Here is a 17,179-nt window from a genome sequence, read left to right as displayed (position 1 = left end):
TTGTCTTGAGTACTCAATCCCCTCTTTAAAACGGCCTCAATACGCTCCCTTCTCGTATCCTTCCTTTCCTTTGCTTTCTTCCTGCTTTTCGTCCCTCTGCTTGCTCCCGGTTTCTACTTGACACAATGCATTCGCCCTCCTCAGATGAGGTTGATCAGCCATCTCTCCAAGTGCAGCTATGTAAAATACCGGAAAATAGGCGAATATTAATAAGGGAATTTTCCGGAATTTTTGGAAATTTTTCGGGAATTTTTTCGGAGCTCGTATGGACGAGTTAACGGGGATGAAAATGGGGCCCGGGGAAAAGCCTGTTTAGGCGACCCATTTAAGTGAGGAAATGTTTATTTTATATTTCCTTTTTCTTTTTCCTTTATTTTTCCTTTTCCTCTCCGTTTCTTTTTCTCTTCCGTGCGTGCCCGACACTGCCTTCTCCCGTGCCCTAAACAGCGCCGAGCGGTTCCCCTCTCCTTCTTTTACTTCTTCTTCCGATTCCTCTCTTTTCATTTCTTCCTCTTCTCCCTCACGCGAATCCCTGTGCTCCTCGCTACAGCCGACGATCGCCAGCCGCACGACAGTGCTGACGCCGTGTTCTTCTTGGCCGATTCGTCTCCGCCGGCCACCAGATCTCGGTCCCTTTTCCGATTTTCCACCTGACAGCGCCGGCGACGCACGAGCCCTTCCTTCGGTCGTTGAGCAGAGCCGCTCCTTCTCTACCCTAGCGCCGGTGCCACCGCCGGCTGCCAGATGCCCGACGCCGCACCTCTGCACATCCGCCACTTGAGGCCGTGCCACTGAGTACTGATCGCCATGGTTCCTCTGCCCTAGGCCGAGCCTTCTTCCCGCTCGAAGCTATCACAGCGGTGTCAGTCGATTACCGACACTGAGTGAGACATAGCTGTTGGACACCACCATCCGGATCACAAGAAGGGTAGGTTGTGCCATTGATCACTACTCTTCTTCTTTGCATGATGATCGGTCATTGTGTTCCTTAGGTTGTGCTTCTTTGGTGGATCTAGAAATTTGGGTGTTGTGGGCTGCTCTTTGGTTCAGCAGCCACTCCTTTTGGCAGTGGACCAGTGATCACGACTGTGATTTTGAGGTAAGGTGTAATAATTTGGAATTTCTTAATGTGATTAGGAATTCGGATACGTATTTAGATGATGTGGAGATTAATTTGGGAAGAATGGTAGATCATAAGGGTTTGGATTTAGGATTAGAGATTTTATTTAGCTATTTGGAAGAGTTGTAGCTAAATAAAATATATTTCTATTTGTGACACGGGATTTTGACACGAGACGATTATCTCGGAGTCGGATTGGACCTTTCTATTATTGGAGGCGGGTACTTTGACTTATGTCTTTTGATATGCATGATAATATGTTTAACATATAACAATAATTGTGTTATCTGTTTGTTTGTTTATTTATGTTACATGCATGTTTATTTACCTGATCGCATATGATATCTACCTGATCACATATGCTTTAGGTAGTGAACCAACCACATGCTATGATATGTTCTGGATCTAGGGTTTATTTGATACCCTATTTGATTGGTGTACCTTCTATTTGATACTTCTTCCAGTGGTACACACTTGTATCTAGTTATATGGACTATGCCATGTTTTTAGTGTCATGCATCATGATTTCATGCTGTGCGATTGTCGGCTCCACTATGGTTGAGCCCATCGCCAGTTACATGTACTGCACACACCACCACCCACGGATTAGTGGTATATCAGGCAGGTGTGTGGTGGTTCTGCTGTTTGGCTCCGTTGGTCTGAGGACTCAGCGTGGTAGCCGGCAGTCAGTTCCGCTCTGTTTGGCTCTGTTGGCATTTAGTGTAGCAGCGTGGTAGCCGGCAGATGGTGGACTCTGTTTGGCTCCGTTGGTCAGGAGACTCGGCGTGGTAGCCGGCAGAGATATCCTCCCCGTCATTGTGTATCGGGAGATGAGAGCATTGAGCTCCCCCATTTATGATTTGGGGCCAGAGGACAGGAGTACTCCGACAGCATCCCGTCCACTTAGTCACTGTCAGGAGCAGTGATGTCCGAGTGCACGGTCACCATATGCATTTATTGCATTTTATTGTTTGTGATTGCTGCACTTATATGCTGCATTTGTATGGATGCATTTGATTGACATGCATACAGGATTATGATTTCTTGATCGGCGACACTGCTTACCTTTATACTTGTTTACAGTTATTATCGTTCATTTCGTTTCATTGCATTTATTCCTTCTCGTATTCGTGAGACTGTACGCTTGTCTATTATTTGTTTTATTATGCATATCGGTTGTACTGCTGAGTGTTGGACTCACCCGCCTCCATTGTTGATATTTTCAGGTTAAGTTCCAGTCGCTGGCCCCCCCATATGCACGTAGAGCTAGTTCTCTACTAGTTCGTTATTGGTTTTATTTTGGCCTTTTTCTATATCAGACCTTGTTTTAGTATTGTCTTTGGATTTTTCCTATGGATATTGTATGGAGTGACATTTTTTGATGGATTTTTGATATGATATTGGATTTCATTCTACTACGTGCCTGCCTGGACGGCAGAAGAGGTGAGATCGTTGGATTTGAGCTTTACGAGTGTAGTGGAGTAGGGTGGATTTTGAGTCAGAGTCCTATTGTTATTGATTACTATTATAACTGTGTGGTTGTGACAGCCAGAGGCTGAATATCTTTATTAACTACATGGTGTTTGTTTTTATTTTTGTTATCATTCCAGCCGCCTGTGGCTGATGTATATGCGATATGTAGAAAGTTTCATATTGTCCGTCGTACAGAGGAGATGCTGCCGAAATTTCTTCGGACAGAGACTCCTCTGGGGCGTGACAAGCTAAATCAACTCACCCAGCAGCTTGCAGAGAAAGAGATCGAACTGAAAAATATGTCCCTGGATAGAGATCGTCAACTCGCTTCCTTGCGGGATGCAGAAGCCTTGTATCGCCTTGCTAAATCTCACGTTCACGCAGAAAAAGCGATGAAAGATAAATACCAGTCTGACCTGCAACACCAACTTAGCCTCCAGGATCGTCTGCAGCGAGAACATGAGGCTGAGTTATCCCTCCTCCGTACGTGCCTTGATGATAAACAATACACCATCTCTCAACAGCAGACCATCATCAGTTCCCTTCAAGCAGAGTTGGCCTGAGCCTACAACGTCCCAGCGGCTCTTGACCCTCAGGATGTTCCTTCCCAGGGCAGTGTCCACAGACCTTAACTAACTCTTGTGGCTCTTGTCTGGGCTTTGATTGTCTCGGTGACTCCTGTCCAGGCTTTAGTTGTCTCAGTGGCTCCTTTCCGGACTTTAGTTGTCTCAGTGGCTCATTTCTGGACTTTAGTTGTCTCAGTAGCTCATTTCCGGACTTTAGTTGTCTCAGTGGCTCCTTACTTGTAGGACGTTCCTTCTTGTAGGACGTTCATTTTTGTAACAGTGCATGTATCCCTTCTCTTTATGTAATTCGTAAATAATAACTCAGCTATTGAGCTTGTGTAACGAGTGCTGGTTTTGTAATGAATATTTTGTACTCTCCCTGAACTATACTGTTGTACTAGTCTGTGACCTTGATGTTTATTAATTCGAGAGGCTCATTCCTCTGGACAGTCCCTCCTGCTTGATTCCCTTTGCCCATTTGGTCTGTTGTGAAAATCACCTGGCTGCTTGACCTGATCATTTAAAGATGCTTCAGTCAGCGGGCGACATGCCCGCCTAACTGTGAGACGACCAAGCGCCCCTCATGATCACCTTAACCCTTCGAATTCCGAGTCGAATCCGCCTTTATTACGGCGCTGGTTCCCAAGCGCCTTTTCCAGCTTCGAGAGAGTCCGTTCACCTTCCTCATCCGTATAAAAGATCTGGGGGTATTTCACCCTTCCTATCCACATATTCTCTTTATCCATGTGAACGTGTTCATGGAATCCCCCGAATTGTCTGCTTTGCGTCGACGACTGGCTCTTACCGAGAAGGCTTTACATGATATGACCTTGAGCCGGGACCTACAGACCTCTCTTTGTAGGGAACTAGAAGAGTTATGGCGAGCGACCAAATGTAGGACTCGGGCAGAAATGGCTCTGAAGATGAAAGCACAAGCAGACTTTCACGCTCAACTCCATCATATCCTCTATTTGAAGTTGAAGCATGAGGATGAGGTGACATCTTTAAAAGAGAAGAATCGACTGCAAATCGACACCATTAATCAAATGCGGACCGCTCTTGATCATGCCCAGGTAGAGCTGGCTCGAGCTAGAGCTTGCTTAGAGGAAGGACCTCAAGTGTCTGGATCAGATAGCAATTGAGAATGCTATTAAATGTTTCTTTCTACGAATTCCTTTTTATGAAATGAAGCCAATTTTCTACTTTATGACTGTGTTCCTTTCTCCTGCTTGTGCTAGTATCTATATCTATAAAACACTTACATTCTTAAAATATAACAAAAGCATTTCGCGTACCTCACTTTCTTCTTACCCCGAGCCAAAGTAGTAGTGAGCCATAGTACCTGTAAGGCATGTGGTACTTTGCTTTATATGTAAAAGATAAAGATACTGACCGAGAAAATGATTGAGCCAACCAGAAAGGTTGTTGGGCGTGAGAGCAGAGCTCACTTATAACTTGCACTGAAGCAAGAGTTTGGAATAGCCGACCGAGCAGCTCGGTCGTTGGGCATGAGAGCAGAGCTCACTTATAACTTGCACTGAGGCAAGAATCTGGGACAGCCGACCGAGCAGCTCGGTCGTTGGGCGTGAGAGCAGAGCTCACTTATAACTTGCACTGAGGCAAGAGTCTGGAATATCCAACCGAGCAGCTCGGTCGTTGGGCGTGAGCGAGCTCACTTATAACTTGCACGAGGGTCTGGGACAGCCGACCGAGCGGCTCGGTCGTTGGGCGTGAGCGAGCTCACTTATAACTTACCTTGAGGCAAGAGTGCAGGACACCGAAGGCGGCTCGATGCGTTGGGCGTGAGCGAACTCACTTATAACTTGCACCGAGGCAAGAGTGCAGGACCAGCCAAAGCGGCTCGGTCGTTAGGCGTGAGCGAGCTCACTTATAACTTGCCTGAGGCAAGAGTTTGGGACAACCGAGCGGCTCGGTCGTTGGAAAGTGAGCTCACTTATAACTTGCACCGAGGCAAGAGTCTGGGACCACCGACCGAGAGGTCGTTGGGCGTGAGAGCAAGCTCACTTATAACTTGCGAGGCAAGAGTGCAGGACAACCGAAGCGGCTCGGTGGTTGGGCGTGAGCGAGCTCACTTATAACTTAGCCGAGGCAGGGAGAGCCGACCGAGCAGCTCGGTTGTTGGGCGTGAGAGCGAGCTCACTTATAACTTGCACCGAGGTAAGAGTCAGGGACAACCGACCGAGCAGCTCGATCGGCGTGAGAGCAGAGCTCACTTATAATTTGCACTGGGGTGGGACAGCCGACCGAGCGGCTCGGTCGTTGGGCGTGAGCGAGCTCACTTATAACTTGCACCGAGGCAAGCGGACCGAGCAGCTCGGTCGTTGGGCTTGAGAGCAGAGCTCACTTATAACTTGCACTGAGGCAAGAGTCTGGGACCGCTGACCGAGCAGCTCGGTCGTTGGGCGTGAGAGCAGAGCTCGCTTATAACTTGCACTGAGGCAAGAGTCTGGGACAGCCGACCGAGCAGCTGCTTCCCTAGTCCTGCTAAACGTTGCTAACCTGCTGACCCATCCGCCAACCAGGACACACACAGCCGACCTGGCGATCTAATTTTTCGATCCGGATGAAAGTTGCTGACCTGGGAGTCAACTCCCGACCCGGAATTGTTCGAGGAGCTTCATCTGTCATCAAAAAACATTATTAGTAGTGTTGAAGGGATAGCCATATTAACACTTTACTTAGCCTGGGCCCTGCGGTGCTTGAATTTCTTTCTCGCTACTTTTCTTTCACGGTTCCCCAGAAAAGCATGTGGTAAGCGTTTCCATACGCTTGCTTCATATCATGATTTCCTTATCACATCCATCATTAATATGGCTCCTCGGAGGTCGACACCTGTCCTCGGCCTTTATTGCTTATGCAGAATGACGCCACCTATACCATTCCTTTTTGTACATGCTTACCCATAAGAGCATGTTCTTCGATGATCATATGGTTTTAAGCGATTCACCCAAAAAGATACTCTTTTCGATATTCCCTATGAACACTCCCTTTATAAACCCTAAAGGTCGTCCGCCGCCTCTACCTCACGCGTTTTGACTGTTCGCTTCCTGTCGCTTAGACTTCACCGGCGTCCGCTCCTTTCCTCTTCTAAGCTTCTCTGTCTAGCGTAGCGTTCTTCTCCTCTTCGACTAATCTCATCCTCAACCTCCCTTACCCTGATAATGGCTGATGGTAAGACCACTCTTTGGTATTCCTGCTTCATTTCGGATATGGATGACCATGACTTGTCGGTGATCAGCTCAGACCTGCATCTTGATGACACTTATGAACTCCGAGTTCCCACAAAGCAAGAGCATCCGGCTAGTCCTCCAGAAGGTTTCGTGACCATTTTTAGAGACCAAATTCTAGGAGGTCTTCGTTTTCCCATCCATCCATTCATTTCTTCTTTAAGCGAATACTTTGGCGTTTGCATTTCTCAGCTTGCTCCCAACTTCTTTAGGGCAGTTTGCGGTACCATTATTCTCTGTCGAGTATATGAGCTTCCCTTGACTGTTCATCTTTTTCACCACTTTTATTCCTTCAAACGTTCGGAGTCGGGCGTATTCATGGTACAAGCTAGGCCCGACTATAAATTCTTTACAGATATGCCTTCCTCGAACAAGGGGTGGAAGTCCCGCTTCTTCTTTGTCAGACTACCTCAACCACTGGTTGGGCCCATACAATGGCGCCCAGACCTCCCTGATAACCTTCCTTCGCACCAGCACCAGCCTGCTTGTATCTCAGCCTCCGAGGCGCTGCAAGGCATACTTGTTAACTTTTCCGTGTTGTTGTTGGAAGACTTTCTATTTTTATTTGGGCTCAGCCTTGTTCAGAAGGACATCGGGGCTCCATTTGGTAAGACCTCATTTTCCTTTTACCTATTATTCGCTAACTGAGGTATTTTTCCTCTTTAACGCAGAAGCTGCCATGTATCGAGCCTACTCCTCTAACGTTAAGTGTCGGTCCTCCCCTTATTTGAAAAATCTAGGCGAAGAGCTTAGACAGGGTGTAGCAGCTTCCTCCCAGCCTGGCCCCTCTGCTTTACATTCCGCTCCTACTCCATCTACGATTATGCCGGTGGCGACTCATGAGGGAACTTCCTCAGCACTTCCCCCAGATGCAGCTCTAGCTGAAGACCCGGTCGCTGTAGAACAAGTTGACCTACCCATGATAGGGCAGATAGAGGAAGCCCCGGGAGAACAGGCCCGGGAGGTCACCGTGGAGCAACTTGAAGAGATGCAAGTGGCATTCCCCCGACCGGCTGATCGCCTGAAACTTCAACGCAAGCGTAAGAGAGTGACTCCCGCTATTCAAGCGTCACCTCCACGTATCCCACCTAGCCGTCGCTCATCTGCTACTCTCCGTCCCATGGAACTCAAAGCAACCACTCCTGCCCGAGAGAGCATTACAGGGCCTGAAGTTCCCATCGCGTCACCTCACATATCAGTCCCGGCTTCTGATCGAGGCACAGCTCCGGCGCAGGCTTCTTCACAAGCACCAACCTCTTCTCCCGATCAGCCATCTTTACACTTAACGGACCAGCCCGGGAGCTCTGACACTCCCTTTGTCCCCCCTCCCTTGGATGCTCTCGCATCTACTTCTAGATCCCGGAAGAAAACTCGCAAGAAATACTCCTTTACTGATTTCTGGCACGTGCCTTCCTCCGCAGGCTCAGGAGTAGGCACAGAAACTACTGTTGGGGCTCCTCCTCTTACTGCTTTAATCGAATTGGAGGGAGACCTAGCGACCTCTTGGCGATCTGGCAATCACAAGTTTTATAAAAACGCTCCGCTGGGAGGGCAAGATCAAGCAGCTTGTCTGATGGCCGCTGTAAGCCTTATTACTTTTATGCCTTTCGACTGTCTCCTTTTATAACCTTTCTTCTGATATATAACACAAGCCTGCTCCACCAATTTAAGTGCTGTTAAGTATGCCTACAACTTGCAAAGAGAAAATGAAGCGTTGAAGGCTCAACTAGAGGAAATAGAGCTGCCCTTGACTCCTCGCGACCCACTCAACCCAACTCCTGGGGATCTGGCACACTATCTTCGCTTACTTGGAGAATCTGCTGACACTGCTCGCGATATTTCCCATGCAGCTTTTGACAAAATAAGAGCCCTGGAAGCAGCTTTGCACACCAGTAAGTCAGAGTTGGCTTCCGAGGTAGAGAAGCGTCAAGAGCTTGCGGCCGAGCTAGAAAAGAAGGATGCTCAATTGGCTAGCTCGCAAGAAGCCCGAGAGAGCCTTCAAAAGACCCTGGCAGAAGTTCAAAATCAACTGGCTTCTAACGCCAACCGGGAGAAGGCTCTTCAAAGCCAATGGGAGGCCAGCCATGCCACTCTCAAAGCTGTGCAGGCTGACCTTCTGAAGATTCAAGAGGAGGTCTCCCAAGGTCAAGAAGCCCTGATTCAAGCCCAAGCTGACCAGAAGAAAGCAGAGACACAGCTGGCCGAATATCAAGCAGGTGAAGTGGGTCGACTGAGGGCCTACAGACGAGCATATGTCACCTCCCCCTTCTTCATAAAGAAAATGGGAGATATAATGCACTCCATGGTATGTTGCGGAGTGGGTGGAGGAGCTCGTCAAATGCTGGAACAGAATATGATTTTATCTGTCCCTACGGAGGATTTTGTGGACATAGGTCGCATCATGGATGAAATTCCTGATGGGTCCTTCCCCTCTTTTAAGGATGATGACGACCTCTTTCTCTTACCCGAGTCTCTGGCTGAACCTGCTTCTGGCCCTACTGAGCATATAGCTGGCCCTACCGAAGATCATCCTCCTTATCTTGACAAAAAATCTTGATCTGGTTATATGTATTGCTTTCCTAAATACTTTTTCTTGATGTATAAATCAACTTTCTTGGTAACTTATTCAATGCTTTTTCTTTATTCCAACATGCTTATATACCTCGTGATATCTCTTGCCTGCGGGTTCTAACTTTATTTGTAATGCGGCTCTCTTGCTGATAACCTCGAGGCTCGGCTTACAATTTGACCGCCCATTTTAGATCACGCTCACCCTAGATCGAAAATCTTTCTATTTCATCCATCCACATCCCATCCTTAACCAACCTTCAGCCTCGGTCTTACTCCTAACCTGCTTCTCATCCCAGGCCTGACTAACCACAGACCAGCCTTTGTCTAACTCCGACCGTGTCTTATTCCAGGTCTATATAATCGAAGGTCAGAAAGTAGAAGTGATGCATAGATCGGGGTACCCCGTGATCCAGGTCTGAATACGCAGACCGAGGAATCTGATAATTATCTCCAATTCGGGAAAGCCTGAGCACTTTAACAACTATACGTACCTTTTCCCCAAATCCTCCTCGTATACCGCGCTAGCGTTCTTCCGAATATGCCCCTGGGCGTTACTTCCGAGGCGGATCCTATGACACTCGTTGTTCCCGCCTATTATTTTGCACCGCTAGATGACAGTCTGACTAAATTACCCCTCTGATAGGCATCTATAAATATTCTTCTCCCTCTTGACTGGTCACGCTTGATATCCCTTTCTTCTTTCTTTTGCTTGCATCCTTCCTGCTCCTGCCATTTTCGACCAGATCCTTCTTCGCTTAACCCTCCTTTTCGTTTACATTTATTATGGCGTCCTCTTCTTTTCTTTCTTCTTTAGTGTCGGTTTTTTACCCTAGCTCTTCTTCTTTCGATGAATATGCCCGAAATGACCTACGCTACACCTATGGAGTCAAGGATGATGTGCAAGTGATCATCCCTACTGGAGTACATTGATTCTCTGATCCTCCTATTAGCTCCAGCACCTTTTTCATAGAACAATTTGTGGCTGGCTTCCGTCTTCCCATCCATCCCTTCTTTACCGATATAGGCCACTATTTTCATATTCCTCTAGGGCAACTGACACCCAATTCAATAAGAATCCTTTGTGGCTTTGTAATCCTGTGTAAAGTGTGCGAGATATCCGGGTCCGCCTACTTATTTCATTGTTTCTTCACCCTACAGCACCGAGAAGAAGGCACATTTCATTTCCAGCCCTGTCTTCGAACTAATTTTTTCTCGTCTCTGCCGCCTTCTGACCCGAGCTGGAGAGGCCAATTTTTCTTCATTGCCTTTCCCCGTGATGTGAACTGGCCCCTGCGATGGCGACAATTACCTCCCTCTTCTCCTGAACTGGGAGAGTTCCACCTAGACGCTTCTTATTTAGGAGCCTCGTCTCGCCTGGCTGGCTGGCGTATTAATCTAATGCGTCTACTATCTGAGGAACTGTTGTTCTACTTCCTCCTGAGCCATCTGACCCTAGAGACGCCTCACTCCCTGGGTAAACTTTTCTTTATGCTTTGTCATTACTGCATAAATATTTTATTTCTTCTGGGGCCCTAGGGAAAATAATTCCACCCTTTACCCGATGTAGCTGAAATCCTGACCTATGCTTCAGAGGTTCATCCCCTCCCTCTAAGTGACATGGAGATAATGCGGCGAGGGCGAATTATCCTGGAGAGAAGAGCACTTCCCCACTCGCTCTCACCCTCAATCGGTGTGGCTTCCTCGTCTCATCCTCCGCGTAGACCCATTCGGCGAGGATCTCCTGCTGTTTTACCTTATTTGCTGGCTCCTCCTACTCGCTCTCGGACGGCTAGAGCCCCTCGATCTGCCACTCCCTCTTGCCCCCGGATTGCTCCTCGACCTCGATCGGCTACTCCCGTTCGTCCTCGAGCTCCCACTCGCCCCCAGGCCCCACGTACAATCCGGCCTGCTCCATCTACACCACTGCCCCTTGTTAGTGCTCCTAGATCCACTTATATCCCTGGTCGGGGCCTTGGCGAAAGAGTGACGGGCCTTGGTGGGGGTACGAGCAACGTTCCCTTCACCAGCTCTACCTCTAGGGATGCTTACCAAGCAGCTCGTCGAGCCCTTGCTGCGAATGATTGCTTGAGCTAAAATATCTCTAGTCCTTCTAGACGCAGGGCTCGATCACCCTCAGATGACTCCGATTCTGACGACTAACCACTATCTCAGAGGCATCGGCGCCGAGCCCCTCGCGTGATACTAGACTCGAGCCCCTCTTCTATTCCTTCTCCTCTACATGCAGCTCACCCTACCCCATCCCATCAGGTGACTCCACCTCCAATCCCGAGCCATGTAGATGACCCTCCTATTTCGCCCAGCAATCAGGCCGAACCTCTATTGGCTCAACCGTTCAACGCGCAACACGCTCAGGGTGATGAAGCTGGCCCTTCAACACGTCCTTCGGTTACCCCCCCTGCAGAGCCCCCTCAGGAACCGTCTTCGGTTCCCTCTGGTGCAACCGCCGAGCCTTCAGCGACTCCCGGCTCAGCCGCGGGTCCCTCAGGACCCCCTCCGCTTACTTATCAGGATTACTGCACTACTTTTCCTTCTGAAGCACAGTTATGGTCTTAGATAGATTTTCCCACCAGCTTTCTGAAAATAAAAGGTCGCCTGGCCACTCTATGGGAAGAAAGCCTGCGGCATATGGATTCTTTGCCTCCTCCGGCCCAAATGGATCAATTTGCAGAATTATATATCAAGGTAACCCCCCAAAAACTTCTCAACTATTGTTTTCTTGCTCTTATCAGATGCTTCTTGCATATTTCAGGCCTGTGCAGAATCTTTGATAATGAACCATTCCTTCCATGCCACCCATCATCAGAATAAGATGTTACGAGACCACGTTGCTGAACTGGAATTATAACTAAATGATCCTGCCCAGGCCAGCCATGCTATGCGAGCGGAGATAAAATCTTTGACCAGTAGGAAAAATAGTCTAGAAGTATCCCTAGCCCTAATTGAGCACGAACTTGAAGAGCTTCGGGAGAAGCAGCATCAGGCTGATAATGTACACCAACAAAGTATGAATCAGCAGGCTTCAGAGCATCAAAGAGCTATGGACCAGTTAGCTCAAAAGTTACGTGCTGCTGAGGCTTTGGTGAAGGCTCAAGATCAAAAGTTAAAATCACAAGAGGCCCTTTTGAAATCTCAGGAGACCCAATTGACTTCCCAAGCAATAGACTTAGCCACTGCCAGAAGTGAACTAGGGCCACCACAGAGGGTGTGTCAGCAGCTCTAGCCCTTTACAGAGAAGGGGAAAACGATCGCTCCCTACGACATCGAGCCGAGTATCTGCGTTCTCCAGAATTTTGTGCACAGGTGGGACATCGTTTTTCCACATCTGCTATCTACGGGGCGGGCGGGGCTCTGCGACAACTTCATGAGCAGGACTATTTAAAGTCCATTCCGCCTCCCGAATTCTTAGACCATGATCGGATCATCCAAGAAATACCAGATGAGATATTTGCTCCTTTCGAGTGACATTTTTCGACTTTTTGTACACGATGATTCAAGAATGGCTTGTAAATTTCTTTGCTGCTTCTTTGTTTACTCTCCAATGCTTGCCTTAAATTGTTTAGCCTCATCATAAAGTTTTACATATAATCTGCTTTCACATTTCTCGCTTTTCCCGATCTACTTCTCTTTGATTTGCTAACCCAACTCGTAAGATAAATCACAACTCAGCTTATCTCTCGATCTGCGCTTCCTGGCCTGTCTCTTCAAACTCGATAAGGTCGTAGATAATTAGCGCTCCAGGGCCTATTTAGCTTTTTGCCTCGTTCATCTTGTAAATAATAGACTCCAGAGGCTAGCTTTTTAATGACTTTATAAGGTCCATCCCATTGTGGTGCTAGTTTCGTCACGTCCCCTACTGGCTTGATTTGCTTCCAGACCAAATCTCCTTCTCCGAAGAATCGGGAAATTACTCTTCTGTTGTAATTTTGCCTCATTCCTTGTTGATAGGCCTCCAGCCGAGCCATTGTTTGATCGCAGGTCTCACTAATAAGATCCAGCTCAGCTAGCCGTCGTTCTGCATTTCCTTCATCGTATAATGTCCTTCTGACCGACGGTACTCCAATTTCTATGGGTACCACTGCCTCATTACCATAGACCAAGTGAAATGGCGTCAGACCTGTGCTTTCCCGAGGTGTTGTACGATAAGCCCACAGAATGCTGGGCAGCTCTTCCACCCAATTGCCACCAACATGATCTAGTTTGACCTTCAAACCTCGAACTATTTCTCTGTTGATTACCTCGGTTTGACCATTGCTTTGAGGATAGGCTACTGAAGTAAAAGCTTGAGTTATGTCAAATCCCTTGCACCAGGCCTGTATCCTTTGTCCTTGAAATTGTCTTCCATTGTCAGACACCAGCTTATGAGGAATACCAAATCTGCAAAGGATATTTTTCCACAAGAATTGAATGACAGCATCTTCTGTGATCCGTGTCAGGGCTTCCACTTCTACCCATTTGGAAAAATAGTTCACAGTCACTAATAAGAAGCGCCTTTGACCTGGTGCCATCGGAAAATGTCCTACGATATCCATACCCCATTTATCAAAAGGACAGGACACTATAGACGTTTTCAACAGGGCCGTAGGTCGATGGGTCAAGTTTTGATGTTTCTGGCAGGACAGGCATGTGTTCACCAACTTGTGAGCATCCCTCTGTAAGGTAGGCCAGAAATACCCGGCCAGGAGCACCTTGCGAGATAATGTTCGACCGCCTACATGATTGTCACAACCTAGATGTATTTCTCGCAAGGCCTGGTCGGCTTCCTCCATACTCAAGCATTTAAGTAAGGGTCGGGAGAAGGACCTCTTGTAGAGCTGGTCCCCGATCAGGACATAAGCATGAGCCTGCCTCCTTATCAACCTAGATTCCTCGGGGTCGGTTGGTAAGATATCATGCCTAAGATAATTGGTCACGGGTGCTCGCCAATCAATAGTTGCTTCTGCGTTGTTTTGCAAATCTATCTGGGTTATCAAAAAGTTTTGTGCCATTGATCGATCCAGCACCCAAGTAGTTAAGGAACTGGCCATCTTCGCTAACTCATCTGCCCGCTCATTCTCCGACCTGGGTATTTTTGTTACAGTGACCTCTGCAAATTCTGCCTTCATCTTCTCATAAGCTTCTCGATACATTTGCAATTTATCAAAATTTATAATAAAGCTACCTGCCACCTGCTGAGTCACCAGCTGGGAATCTGAATAGATGATTACACGAGCTGCCCCAACATGCCGAGCCGCTTGCAATCCAGCCAATAAAGCCTCATACTCTGCTTTATTGTTCGTGGCTCGGAAATTCAATCGTACTGCCACCTGGAGTATATCCCCTTGAGGAGATATTACTAAGACCCCGATCCCGCTTCCATGATGATTAGCAGACCCATCCACATAGATCTTCCATGTTTCTTCAGGGCTGATTTGATATACTTCTGTTAAGAAATATGCCAGGGCCTGTGCCTTGATAGCAGTGCACAGCTGGTACTGTATGTCATATTCCCCCAACTCTGTGGCCCATTTAATGAGCCGACCTGCCACTTCCACATTAGTCAGTGCTCTTCCCATAATGCTGTTGGTTAACACTGTGATTGGATGCGACAAAAAGTAAGGTCGTAACCGCCGAGCCATAAGAACCAATCCATAAACCAACTTCTTGAGTGTCGTGTATCGGGACTCGGCTCCCTTCAATAAATGGCTGAAAAAATACACTTGTCGTTGTACATTGTCATGTTCTTTAACGAGCACTGCCCCTACAGCCTCAGGGGTGGCTGACAAATAAACCCACAAAGGTTCCCCTACAACTGGCTTAAAAAAAGAGGGCGAGGTCTCCAGATACTTCTTCAGCTCTTCAAAAGCTTTAGTGCATTCTTCATCCCACTGGAATTTGGAGGCCTTCCTTAGTACCTTGAAAAAAGGAGCGGCCCGGTCCGCAGATCTGGCAATAAATCTTGACAGGGCTGTTATTCTGCCGACTAGCTTCTGGGTTTCTTTTAAATTCTGAGGAGGTTGCATATCCTTGAGCACTTGAACCTTTTCAGGATTGGCCTCGATTCCTCTCTCGGTTACAAGGTAACCCAAAAATTTTTCTCCTCTAGCCCCGAATAAGCATTTCAAGGGATTGAGTTTCAGCCCATATTGTCGGAGAGTTCTGCATCTTTCCTCCACATCCTTGATCAAGTTTTCAGCCAACGGGGATTTGATGAGTATGTCGTCTACATAGACCTCCACATTCCGCACGATCTGCTCCCGGAAGATTTTATCCATCATTCGCTGGTATGTGGCTCCGGCGTTCCTGAGGCCAAAGGGCATGACAGTATAACAGAAAGTGTCGTCAGCCGTAACAAAACTAACCTTCTCTTGGTCTTCCCGAGCTAGGGGTATCTGATGATACCCCTGGTAGGCGTCCAACATATATATTCTTTCGCATCCGGCTGTGGAATCTACCATTTGATCAATCCGGGGCAGAGAATAACAGTCTTTAGGGCTGGCCCGGTTGAGGTCACGGAAGTTAATACATACTCTCTATTTATTGTTGGGTTTGTTCACCAAAACAACATTGGAGAGCCAGGATGGGAACTGAACCTCCCGAACATGTCCCGCTTTTTTGAGCTGATCTACCTCGACTCTTATTATTTTATTTTGATCAGTTGAGAAATTTCTTTTCTTTTGCTTCACGGGTCGGGAGTCAGGTAACAGATGCAACTTGTGCTCAGCCACCTTTGGTTTGATCCCAGGAAGTTCTTCAGTAGACCAAGCAAATACATCCCGATTGCGGATTAAACACTGAATCAGTTCTTCTTTGAGGAAAGGGGGAAGGTCACTCGCCACCCTGGTCAAACTCTCAGGTCTATCAGCATGTAGTTGTATTTCTTCCCAAAGGATGGACTCCTCAGCTGTAGGAAGAGGCTCTTCTTGAACAACATGAACACCTCCGTCCTACATCCTTTGATGTTTCCGAGCCTCCACTCGGACCATGTCAATGTAGCACCGTCGAGAAACCTTCTGTTCTCCTTTAACCTCCCCGACCTGCTCGCCCATGGGAAACTTGATTTTTTGGTGAAAGGTCGAGACGACAGCCCTAAATTCGTGCAGGGCGGGCCTCCCTAGAATAACATTATAGGAAGAAGGGGAGTCCACTACTATAAATGTGCTCCTGCTTGCTGCGTTACCTCTGTTTTCGACCTCTCTTGATCCTTCTGGCTCTTTTCCCCGGCCAGGCTGATGAGTGCTAGGTCCCGCTAGGTCAGGACGAGATGATCTAGCCTGCTCTGCCATCCTTTGTTCTTTCATCATCTTGATCAACTGAGGCGCTAGCTCAGGCGAGGGCAAACCCATCTCTGCAACTCGTTTAGAGTCTCGAGCAAATTGAAAACATCTGTTAGTATCATGTGTGCGAGATCTATGATAGGTGCAGTACCGATTACTCCCTGGCCCTGGTCGAGGGATGTGTACAGCAGCAACTCGAGGAGCAGGTCGAATTTCCGGCCCAGGATTAAAGGCAGGTCTGGCTTCCCGGACTCGCGGTAGGGGTTGAGGGGGTGGTTGAGGCGCTCTTCTTTCCTGCTTGGTGGTGGAAGGAAGTGGCCTTTCGGCCTTCCTTCGAGCTGCTTGCGCTTCTTCCACCTTGATGTAGGAAGTAGCTTTTTCCACCATCTCATCGAAATTCCGAGCGGGATTTTTGATGAGATCTCTAAAGAATTCTACCTCTCCCAATCCATGAGAGAAGGCGCTCATAAGAATCTCTGAAGTGGCAGTGGGGACATCTTGAGCCACTTGATTAAAGCGGTTGATATAACTTCTCAGGGGCTCAGTCGGCTCCTGCTTTAGAGCGAAAAGACAATGATCTGTCTTCTGATATTTCTTGCTGCTAGCGAATCGGCGCAGGAAAGCTGTCTTGAAATCCACGAAACAAGTGATGGACCCTTGAGACAACCCATCGAACCATTTTAGGGCTGAACCAGATAAAGTATTCAGGAAAGCTCTGTATTTGACAGCATCGCTATATTGGTGCAGCAGGGCTGCATTTTTGAATTTTCGCAGATGATCCTCCGGATCCTTGCTCCCATAATATTCTCCGATCGATGGAGCTCTATAACCCTTAGGTAGTCTTTCATTTAGAATCCTGGTTGAGAAAGGTACTTTCTCGTCCGAATCTTCAGGGAATGCCTCAGGTATGATGAGGGCCTTTTCTTT

The 17,179-nt window shown here is 47.7% G+C and overlaps 1 protein-coding gene across 1 annotated transcript; it reads left to right on the top strand.

Annotated features, from left to right (window-relative positions):
- Positions 1-6,341: 6,341 nt before the first annotated feature.
- On the top strand, positions 6,342-8,964 carry LOC122031614. Its single transcript, XM_042590707.1, has 3 exons — positions 6,342-7,014; positions 7,079-7,989; positions 8,089-8,964. The coding sequence occupies exons 1-3, from the start codon at positions 6,342-6,344 to the stop codon at positions 8,962-8,964; spliced, it is 2,460 nt and encodes an 819-aa protein (XP_042446641.1).
- Positions 8,965-17,179: the final 8,215 nt, after the last annotated feature.

This window comes from Zingiber officinale, chromosome 11A, assembly GCF_018446385.1.
Source record: "Zingiber officinale cultivar Zhangliang chromosome 11A, Zo_v1.1, whole genome shotgun sequence".
NCBI lineage: Eukaryota > Viridiplantae > Streptophyta > Magnoliopsida > Zingiberales > Zingiberaceae > Zingiber > Zingiber officinale.
The sequence above is the reverse complement of the archived record's forward strand: the minus strand, read 5'-3'. Positions and strand labels throughout refer to the sequence as shown.